General features: G+C 38.1%; 1 protein-coding gene across 2 annotated transcripts in view; it reads left to right on the forward strand.

Annotated features, from left to right (window-relative positions):
- Positions 1-11,948, forward strand: part of LOC133526686 (runt-related transcription factor 3) — a 39,591-nt gene extending 27,643 nt beyond the window's left edge. Inside the window, exons 3-5 of one of the 2 annotated variants that reach the window (XM_061863395.1) lie at positions 5,352-5,468; positions 7,353-7,538; positions 9,721-11,948. In XM_061863395.1, coding sequence (XP_061719379.1) covers positions 5,352-5,468; positions 7,353-7,538; positions 9,721-10,334 — 917 coding nt within the window. In that variant the 3' untranslated portion in view covers positions 10,335-11,948. The remainder of the gene's footprint in view (positions 1-5,351; positions 5,469-7,352; positions 7,539-9,720) is intronic. The other variant, XM_061863396.1, reaches the window with a different exon arrangement.
- Positions 11,949-12,260: the final 312 nt, after the last annotated feature.

Genomic DNA, 12,260 nt, shown 5'->3' on the forward strand with positions numbered 1-12,260 from the left:
GTTATATTATTTCAACGTTATACCTTTCTAATGTTATCGTAAACAATGATATATGTAGTGTTTATTATACAATTTACAATTATAGAATTCGTTGTTATACATATTGCATGTTATTGCAATTGAATGTTATTCCGATCAAAATTATACAAATTGAATTTATACATTCAGAGTGATATATTACAGGTTTGTATACGTTCTATTACTTACCCCATGTAGACAATGCGGGCTTGTCACGTGAATAATTCGCGAATTTCGCGATCGGCACCAAGTAGGGGCGCCGCGACTATTAGCTCCCTATTGATAGGTACAACGTAAACGTACATATAACTGTGGCATGGTATGTTTCTAGGTGTTGATAAATGTAATGTAAGAGTCAGAAATTATCTGACGTGCTGTTTATGATATAAAATACATCATTAACGGAAACGGAAACGGAAGTGCAATCAGATTTAATGTTATGTGTTATCATATGATTAATGATTTTATATTTTCTACATGTTCGTACATGTTTTGTGATCATTACGAATAAATATGTTTTACCTTTTTTTAGATTGACCTTCCGTCAGCTCTTTTATTGTAATTAGGTTTAGATATAAACAGAGTAGAAAATTAAAGCGAATAGTCTAGGTTAGTGCTACTGCAGTGAAGATACTGAATCTTTTGACTAGGTACATTGAGTTGTACTACATAACTCAAGTTCATACCGGCAATCGGAGTCAGATTTTATTTAAACCACATGTTACAAATGTACTAAACAAAATCGTGAACTACTAAGCGGTAGTGTGATAGGTATTACGCTTCGTGATTAGGGTGTATAAATACACCGGAGCATTGACACGAAGTTCGAAGTAAGAGCGTACTTTTTAGTAAAAATCTAGTAATAATATTCAATCTTTTACATTCATAGACTAAAACTTATGAGCAAATAAAGGCTACATAATTGAGTAATTTTCCTTATTACTTCATGAATCTTTATTATATACCGTAGTATAATAACTACACTCGTTACAAATTAATAAAAATCTAGCCTAGCCCCAAACTGAGCAAAGCTACCATGGGTACTAGGCGATGATAAACATACTTACTTATATAGATAAATACATACTTTGATACATACATAACATCCATAACTCAGGAACATATTCGTGATGAACACACAAGTAAATGCCCTTACCGGGATTCAAACCCACCTCCTGCTTCGTATGTAGGGTAACTACCAACCAGGCAAAGAGACCGTCACAACAAATAATACACTGGGTTATAAAAATATAATAGTAGTTTATGTGACTGCTACATAACGAAACGCATTAAAATACGAGTGTGGGTTAAATAAACGAACGTAGTAAATTGATATTAGAATAGAGGTCAAATAGAATTGCTGTTTTTTCAGAGATGTTTGGAATGTCATTACCAAATCGGTTTTGATGTAGGTAGTAATGAAGCAATTACAGCATCACAGATAAGAAATTTGATGTAACAAAACAGTTTATCTTAATGCTGGGCATTAATTACTGATTTTGAAGGCATCATAGATGGTTTATGATATGTGTGTAGTTAAAAATAATAATTAGTCAACCCGGGCATCCCGGTGCGGTAAGGTGTAGGGTTAAGCGTAGGTACGCTACGTGATTAGCGATGTCGACCGGACCGATTCGTGTTTACATGGCGCATTGACACGACATCCCCATGTGAAATGTAGACACCGTGCACCGTGGCTACAAGGGCTCGAAGTAAAGACGTATTTTTAGTAGAAAAACATAATATTTTATTCTACGGTCGAGTATAATTTGGTAACAAATGAATTCTAGATAATTATGTAGTTACCTATGACATGTGTATTGTGTACTAGAGTCTGTGCGGAAACAGGAGTCGTGGAATGTAAGGGAACCCGCACATTCTACGACTCTTCTCTTTCTGAACAGACTCTACCGCTACTTTAAATTTTTCACGTAACCAACAATAATTATTAGGCTTGCCGAAGCACATGATCCTTCGTTGTAGCAAACCAGTTCCTAGATCAAAAAGTGATATACCTATACAAAAATATAAATGAAAGATGCCCACCACACTATGCTATGAACAAAAAAATCTCCCTACTTAAATGTTTGGTAATTATTAAGTTTTTACTTGACAATTTTGTATATATCGTGAGACTAATAATTGTCAAGGGAAACTCATCAGTCCTGAACGATTTTCATTACTTCATAACATATTATTTATGCAACAAAATTTCCTATAAGCAACCTAACAAGAATGTAATTTAAACTCCAGACTTTTAAGACTGCAGCAAGTTTCACTTAGCCTCTTTGAGCTTCAGACATCGACATCGATATCGATAGTTACGTGGACCGTATAGGTAGTAGGTAGGTACGCGTCGATACGGAATGTGCCCGTGGTGCGTGCCGCCTGGCGCTGACTAATAGTCCCAGTTTGCTCCGAGAAATGTTAATTAATCTTGGAAATCGTTGTGGAACTCGATTTTCAGTGGATTTTTCATGCGTGTTTAACTAATGGTGTAGTTGAGCCGTTTGTTTATTCGGTGAATATCAACGTGATTTAAATAGTGACATATGCAAATGTGTGAGCGTTGGTAGCCGGTGGTGGTAAGGGTGTGCGATTTTCAGTACTGAGGTCGAGGGTTTGAACCCTGGATCATACCAATGAGATTTTTAGAACTAGTTCGAAAGGTCATTTGATATTTACCAGTGTTGTTGATATTTACCAGTTTGATATTCACACTTATCTGTGAAGGAAAACACAGTGAGGACACCTGACTAACCCTAATGAAGCTTGATTGATTTCCCTTCTTAAGTTCAGAAAGGAGTAGCTTCCGTAAAAACTAGTGCCTACGCCAATTCTTAGGTTTACTACTTGGACAAGTCAATGTTCGTAAACCCACGGAGAATTTCCTTTGATTTTTTTTTCTTATCTTTGTCAATGTAGTTATTGTTAAAGCTGGCAAAGACAATAAGATTAAATTGAAATACCTATTATAATGCCTATCCAAATATATAAACATTAACAATTACATTAGCGTTGTCACTTGGAGGAACAAGATTAAGTTATCAACATCATCATCATCATATCAGCCTTTTATCGCCCACTGCTGAGCGTAGGCCTCTCTTCGAGTACGCCACATAACTCGGTCCTGAGCCAAACTCATTCTCATCCAGAAGTGACCTGCAATCTTCCGAATGCCGATTATCGCCCGCCCGAAGAGCCAACGGACGCCAGGCACTTTTTTCGTCTGAAAGGTGGCCATTCTGTTAACAATTTGGGCCACCTGCCATCAGTCTGCCCGATAACATGTCCTTTCCAGCTCCATTTTAGTTTGCTAATGACGTATCTGACGTCTTGCATATTGGTACATGGTACTTGAAGTGTGATGCCGAGCATGGCGCACTCCAAGGGTCTCTGTGCCACTAGGATTTTATGCACAGCCTCCTTAGTGAGCGTTCATGTCTCGGCACCGCAAGAAGTCATCGTGGGCAGGTCACATTGGTACACAAGACATGATTACATATACAGATGTCAATCATAATGAAAAAATCAACGTTGATCAACTCTGGCCAACGTGGGACTCGAACCCACAAGTGGCCAGAGTTGATCATTGTTGATTTTTTTGTTGTGAGTGACATCTATATTTATAATTTATAGATTGTAAAGTAGTATGTTCCACAATAAAAAAGGAAATAAAATACATTTAAGACATGATTACGTCTGCAGCTGTGTTGCCTATAAACAAAAATCTTATACCTTTAAACGAGCAATTCTTGTATATATATATATATGTATATATATTTCTGTGATCTCGGAAACGGCTCTAACGATTTCGCTGAAATTTGGTATATGGGGGTTTTTGGGGGTATACAATCTATCTAGATTAGTCTTATGTTTGGGAAAACACGTGTTTTCGAGTTTTCATGCATTTTTCTTTCGACGCAGAATATGGTCGCTAATTTCGTGGTGCCGGCCACTGTCCGTCTGGTCCAGCGGGTTAAGACGCGGACTGCTAAACGAGTGTTACGGGTTCGAATCTCGCCCGGTGACTAACTTTTATATGTTCAAGTTTATATATAATTTTTTAATTTTTATTGTTTTAGACAAGTTTAATTTAGTAAAAAAATGTAGTTAAGATTATCACCTATAGACTACCATATTACAATAAATAGTTACAACCGAGCAAAGCTCGGTCGCCCAGGTACTAATGTCTGCGTGTGTAAATTCAAAATCGGTTGCAAATTCTTTTAGATTTTTATTTAGGAATTAGGACATTTAGGTATCCGGTACTTTAAAAAATACTTACATATCTATTTTTAAATGATACTATCACCAGACCACAGTGAAACAAGTCACCCGTCTCCAGAATCCACCCCCTGATTTGTTCGGAGACAGTCGATAATTTATCGCCACCCCCGTAATGCAGCATGTGTTCGAATTAGAATAAGGACCCACGTTAGTTCACATCAGCCTTTATTGGATTCGACGGTTCAATTTTGTTAATTCAATTTGTTTTAATTGTTGATGTAAAGTGCTTGGTAAATATGTTTCGCTAGAATAATTTTACATTAATTTGTTGTCATAATTTTTTGTCTAAATTATATTATACGTACGTTTTATAATGAATCTTTTATATACTTAATTTTAGATACATAAATTACGATTTATTAAAGAACAAAACACCCTTCAAATTAATCGAATGTTGTTTGGTCCATCTATTATGTTTTGAAAACCATAATATATATAATGGTTATAAACATACGTAAGAAAGATATCCATAGGATCTTGCCTTATCAAAACATAATAGATGGACCAAACAACATCGCGAAGACGCGTGTCTTGACTCGTATGTTATTGAAGGTTTGATTTTACAAATCTGCGCGTCATCGTGGATGACACGAACTTTATTCTTGTTCTGAATCGATTAAATACGATTTTATGGTATAGCACCTGTATATCGATACTGGAATATTTCTGAAACCTACCTAAGTATGTGTATCTACATTCAGAAAGCAACGAACACCGAATTTGTAAAATCTAACCTTCAATTTAACATGACAATACGAGTCAAGACACGCGTCTTGGAGAATGACACTATAAGTAGGTATCTATATGTTGCCTCGTGATGTGTTTTTTGGGCAATAAGAATTAAATAAATAAATATGTTAGATAATACATAAGTACATTGAGTAATTGCACATGAATTGCAAAAACGGCAGCCAAGTGGGGGAACATAATAGTATTTGTATGAATTAAATATCAATGACTATATAAATAATGACTAACCGTATCTTAGACTATATTTTACCCAGAATGCTTCTCGTAAAGAACAGCTAGTATCGTACTGATAGTGCTTTCGCTTCTAGGGCAGCAACAGCAGTTCCACTTCGCGTTCGGGCAGCGGCCCTTCCCCTTTCCGCCCGACCCGCTAGGCGGGTTCCGCATGCCGCCGATCACTACCTGCCAAAGTAAGTATAATTGAACCCTAATTATCTTCCAGCCTGACCTGTCTGCGGCTTTTGCTTTATTGCGCTTGTTATCTAATTTGCTTAGGCTGGTAAAAGGTAAATAATCGATTATATTAGCAGACATTATGGGCTTAAGGTGGACGTTATTGAATTTTGGTCACCACATTTTGCCATGCCTATATTTGAGAAGCATAGAAAAATAGCTTTTTTTTTGAACAAGCGTGACAATATTCCAAAGGGGACGACATCACGTGGCCGCTTCCCCATTTAAACGTAGTCCCCACATCTCCTAGTAATAGAAAGGTAAAGTCTAAAAAACAAGTGCCCCTTAATTTGACATCCTAAACAGATGGCGCTGTACCACATGTTTTGTGGTCACTGCATTGTCAAACGTCAACTTTTGATTACTTATCAGAATCATCGCAAAATGTATCGAGCGATACAGCGCCATCTATTGTTTACCTGTCAAGAAGCTCAAAACTGTCTTAGATTCTACACAAGTGCCCCTTAATTTGACATCCTAAACAGATGGCGCTGTACCATATGTGTTGTGGTCACTGCATTGTCAAACGTCAACTTTTGACTATCAGAATTATCGCAAAATGTATCGAGCTACTATCGAAGCATAAGCATATGCAATAAGTTGTATAAAAATATTTTGCCTTATTTCAATATCCAGAGAGGGAAATGGCGACTTCGTTTGAGAAGTGGGCGTCCACTATCCTCTTAAGTATATTTAACAGAGCTAAAATAGTTATTTACGATACAAGAGCGAAAAATAGGAAATTCGTAACGAGTGGCGATAAATTAAAACACGACCAAAGGGAGTGTTTTAAATCGACACGAGTTGTGAATTACCTATTCGCACATGTATCGTACAACATTTTGCAGTACATATGACCCTTTAAATTTTCGACATAGTTACATAACGTGCTAATTTACGCACTAGTGCGGAAAAGTTGCACCATATGTACCTACTGTAAATAGATTTTATATGTGTTTTAAATTCATTTACAGTAGGTACATATGGTGCTACTTTACCGCACTAGTGTGAAAATTAGCATATTATATATAGAAATTTTTGGCAGTTCAAATACACGTCACGCGCAACCGAGCCGAAAAATGAAAATGCAATCTAACCTCAAACCTTATCACTCGCTCAAAACTGAATGAGCAGCCAAACCATATAAGCGCGATTCAATCAGCACCAAAAAATCCGACCGGAATCCGGACGCACGTACAAGCACCGCTAAAATCCCCGGCTGCCCCCAAAACAACTTAACTGGCGGCTCAAAACGGGTAAAAAACATTCACAAATCGACGCGGCGAGCGCGTATCGTATAAAAACCGACTCCGCCGATCGCCGGCCAAAAACGGAACCGTGATACCGAAAAATAAAAGCCGGTAATGCTCCCGGAAAAATAAACTGGACGAGAGCGGGATATCTCTATGCGCGTGTTGTTTCCGGCTGGCAGTATAACTTGCGTTTTGTTGGCTGGAGATTGGATTTTCAATTGTTTATGAATATTATTGACAGTTTCCAAGCGTCGTGGTTTGCTGCTTGCTTCTAATGCATATGATAGCGCATAGAAACTGTGTTTCAATAGGTAGTCGCTGACTTGTATTCTAGCTATTAGAAAAAGTCAATCCTAGTACGCGCACTTATTACTTTTCACATACTAGTTTTATTTGCGAATGTGGTTCTAAGTCTGATACTAGACTTAAAATTAGCCCTGTTCACGCCTTGATGATCCAACTTGTGAGATAGGTACCTATCTGCCTCCTCTTGCATACAAACATTAAAATGTTTAAAGTGATTTCGATTCACTGGAACTATATGTATCATAAATCTAACTCATACTTATTTCCTTATTTTGCCCACAGATATGAGCCAATTCGGTCTCAGCTCAAGCAACTCCCACTGGGGCTACGGAAGCGCGAGCGCATACCCTGCGTACCTTTCATCCTGTGCGGCTCCTACTGCACCACAGTTCAACCCACCAGCGTTAGGGTTTGGTGGGAGCGTGCCTGACCAGACACCCTCGCAGGACTTTGGCACTAATAACACAGGTAACTGGATCCCTTATTGCCTGCATTTTCTAGAATATCGATATATGTAGGCTCGTAGTAGACGTGATCCATAGAAAAGAGTGCATATCCCATGTACCTTTCATCTTGCACGGCCCCTACTGCCCTACTGCGCCATAGTTCAATTCGCCAGCGTTAGGATTTGTCGGAAGCGTGCCTGCTCAGGCACCTTTGCAGGACTAATAACATAGATACCTACCTAACTATTTATATCCACATTTGCCTGAATTATGAACAACACTTTTTTCTTCAAGAGCGGCTTCGACAATGTCTCATTCCAATCGTCTAGCGTAAGAGTTTGGTGAGAGCGTGCCTAAACGCTTGGTCAGGTACGCTCCCACTAAGATGTTTACCTTCGCAGGCTTTTGGCACAAATAATAAGAAATTAGGGCTATTTTTGCCTGAATTTTCGAGAATAATGATTTAGACTCAGATTAATCGTAGTCTAATGGGTGCGTACCTACCACATACCTCTCATTCTATGCGACTCCTAATACTGCGCCACAGTTCAACCCATCACCGTTAGGGTTTGGCGGGCGGGAGTGTGTTTGACCAAACACCCTCGCAGGACTTTGGCTCTAATATCAAAGATAAAGGTCGTTCCTACATTCTAACAACATTACATTGATAAAGGCTACTTCTACGTTCTTCGTCATCATCATTATTCATCAAGTGTAGCATGAAATGAAAAAGATGTTTCTAAATAGTACACAGCGAGATAAAAACTGTTATGATAATGATGATGACGGTGATAATGATTCATATTTTGTATCGAAACTATACTTACTGCTTCAATCTTTAACTTAGTTCTAAAGTTAGCCAATAATGATCGATTTACGAGGCAAGGTTAGGCGTAATTCATCCATAATAAACCAAAAGGGTGAAATAAAACGCACCAACATGTTTTACGAGCGACATCCTCCTTGATACACCCCTCACCCCGCCCGCTGCGTCCTGGCCGCCAGCGCAGCGGACGTAAGGCTCAGGGCACACTTACTGAATGCACTACTCAAAAAAACTAATTGAAAGAAGGGGTAAATTTTACCTACGATCTGGGTTTCACGAGCGCAATACGACGTTTTAAACATCACTCAATACTTACGACATACTTGTACGCCATAAAATCAGTGACTTAGACCGGAAGTTTCTTCAATATTAGCTCAATCCTCAAATTCCGCTTAAACTCCTAAACACGAAACAACTATTTAGAATTAAGAGAGCAAGCTACAATTTCTTATCTGATAAAAAATGTGGCCCTGTTTAGCCGGATCATCATTTTGCATTTACAGTGAGTCAAATAGTGCAGTCAAGTCTGAGGCAACCCAAGAATTACATTAATTTTGAAAGAAGCTTTTATACCTAGTTTTCAATGGCAGCTTAAGCACCGTTTGCGTGTTTCCCCATCGTGAAGCTATTATTTTGCACAAGAGTACTAATAAAACCTAGTGTCTATAAAGTGTGCCGGCTTGTAGAGTTTAAATTGGTTCTTTTCGTCCCCTAATACACCAAAGAATTTATCAGCAACTGCATCATGAAAGCGTAAGCGGCTTCATAGCCGCAAGCGAATCGACAGTGTGCACCCACTCTAAATCGGCTCTCATTATAATTTACAGGCGCTCGGACGCGCCCGATCGTCCGATGAATTTATCGCCGATGCGTGCCCGCCGCGCGACGTGAAAAATATCACCATATTAAACGATGCTAACAAAACATTCCACTGTATTTTCGGAGATGTAGGAAGCCAAGAACAACAACAGATGTAGGCCTACATTTTGTGAAGTTTTCTGATTAAAAACTGAGTAAATGTCTGTTTTAAATAAATGGGGTGATATTTTGATTGGGTTTAGACCAGACTATAACTTATTTCGTGTCAGTACCGTACCTTTTTAATGCACTTGACAGCGGAAGTTAATAATAATAGGTAGATAGATGTAATTTGCGCGTCACGACTTTCACAGAGCTGTTTTGCGGCGCAAATTCCAGAAGTGTCTATATGTGTCACAAGACTCACAAGTTTCCATGAAAGGATCTCAAATTTTGGTTTTATTTATCTCAGAAACTACTTGTCTTATTTTTAATCAAGGCCTTTAGCTACTATTTGTTTACTCGATTTCCGTTTTAACTACGTCCTTACACAATTATAACCGTTATATTATTTCTGCAGTGCTTCCCGACACGACAGCTGTAGACCTGGACCAGCAGCTGTCTGGGCTCGTGGGGTCATCGCCCTCGCACCATCCCAGCCTCCTCCCCCGCTACAACAACAACACCGACTACAGCCTCTCCACCGGCCCGCGCTCACTCAGCGACAACAGCTCGCAACCAGAGAGCCCTGTCCAAGACGACCTACTAACATCAAACACAACCACAAACGTCAATCACTCCAACAGCTCAAACTTTCCATCCTTAATGGGCAGTCAGAACTCCTCTTACGGCAGCAGTAACTGTAACAACTCCTTATATCCTGTCTTACCAGCAAGTCTGCTATATAGCCAACTTTATACAGCAGCGAACCAGACGCACAACTTCCATCCTTTACACTCGAACTCGATACATTCGACGCAAAACCACCACAATGAGCTACAGACGATGATGGATCAAATATCTTCAACGACGAACAATCATAGACAGCACGGGAATCACGGGCAAGAGTTATTGCTTGGTGGAGGAAATTCTTGTGCAGCCGCTGCGGCGAGAGGGGAGGATGGCAGAGTAAATAATCTTGGACAGCGGGGAAACCCTCAACCAGACAGCAATACTGTTTGGCGACCTTACTAAAGTCAATTTGACGCTTCTTTCTTTGAAGCGACGTTTCAGTAAAGGACACGTTTCAGGTGCAGTGCTATGTAGATACGAGAATTTCTTGGTTAATAAGAAATATTTCAGCGAATACCCCAGTTCAGAGCAATAATTCAAATATTTTCTATTAAACATAGCAAACGGGCAGTTTATTTTCGAAAAGTCCACGTAAGTACTTTTAAAAGTACAGAAGAAAGAAGTTGTCAATAAAATTATACAATACGATTGCAACGAAATAGAATGCGGATGTTAATTATTACGATAGAATGTAATTAAATGTAAAATATAAAAACGTACGGGTAAATTTATTTAGCAAAATTGTATGTTCTTTGAAATTCGCACCCGTCCTGAAATTATACGACTTTGATTTAATCGATTCAAAAGTAGAGTCGTGAGTTTTTGAATATTATTCAAAAATGTAATTTGTAAATAAGAATCTGTGAATACTTTGTTGTAAATGCGTAATGTTAAGTGCAATAGATGTGCAATTATAACGTTGAGTAGATGTATACTGATAGACTAAAGAGACGCTGTCTGTTGGGAATGTGACGTAAGTCCATAGTTGTAAAGTACCCTGCTACTTATAAAGTTACGCGCCTCGGCACTCTTTGTCTAACTTTGTTACACCAGCTACTACACAAAACATAGCTCTAAACCTAGTTCCATAAAGTCAAAAACAATATATTACGTCTACTATATATGGATACTATGGATATAATGTTTGAATGGCACAAAACGCAGGTAGCCTAAACGCAGCTTAGGCTTTATTGTTATAAAATATGTACCCAGTATATATAAACATGAACGTAGGTATTAAATATATTAAACCGGGTCACTCACCTATATAAAGTCGATGATTGCTCGATATTGTTCGCTCCATAGCGAGGAGCATTTTCATAGATAATGCCGAAAACGAGGGTAGTTTCTCGTCTCCCCTGTCGCAGACGGCTACAGCCCGCAGTCTGCGTCGGACCACCAACGAGTGCGCTCTAAGAATATGCTCCTGGTTATTTACGTGATACGCTGACGCTATATATACGTGAGTGACCCGGTTTAATTTATTTATTATATAAGTATCTCGCGGAAGTAATGTTATTACAATGAACGTACGTTTCTTTTATCGTTCGTGGAACAGAAAGATGGCCGAAGCACATAATTTTATTCGTAGTTTTGTAGATACCGTTTTAGTTTCGGTAGGAATACCTATGTTTTTCCTTCAGTGTCATATTGATATTGTTTCAAGTTATCGCTTTTCGATCTCGGCATTTCTTACAAAAGCTGTGTTTATTAAATAGGCAGGTACAGTCAAGTGTAAATAAATGGGTTAAAAATTAAACATTGACAAAGAGCACATACGAGTTTGTTACATTTTTAGGAGACTTTAAATGCTTTAGGGCTTGACTGTCCTCTTACATATATTTTGTATTTAATTATGAACATAAACACAAAGTATTATATTATAATTATTGATAATTTACACTAATAGTTATTGTGCCAGCCTAGCCGGAACCAAATGTATGTTAATTTAATTTAGCTAATCATTGATTAGATTTTTAGTGCAATATAAAATAAAATTATTTAGTTTAGATACATTTTATATGTTTTATTAATATTTACTTACTTTGCAAAGCGCATAATGACTTGTCATTCAAAAATATATTATCATGTTATTATAATGATATAATTTTGAATGAATTGTTGTTAATATATATTCTGTTTACTGCAAGTAGCGGAATTAATTTGAAATTAATAAATTTACAAGTACCTCCTTGAGTATTTTTTTACCATCCTATTTTTTTTTAAGCTAGGAAGCCTATTTCGATGTTTGTTAAGGATTTGACGCGCTCGCTTATAAATTACATTGGTGCGACATCTCACTCGCACCAATGTACGCGTGATACGCAC

Source organism: Cydia pomonella, chromosome 16, assembly GCF_033807575.1.
Source record: "Cydia pomonella isolate Wapato2018A chromosome 16, ilCydPomo1, whole genome shotgun sequence".
Lineage (NCBI taxonomy): Eukaryota > Metazoa > Arthropoda > Insecta > Lepidoptera > Tortricidae > Cydia > Cydia pomonella.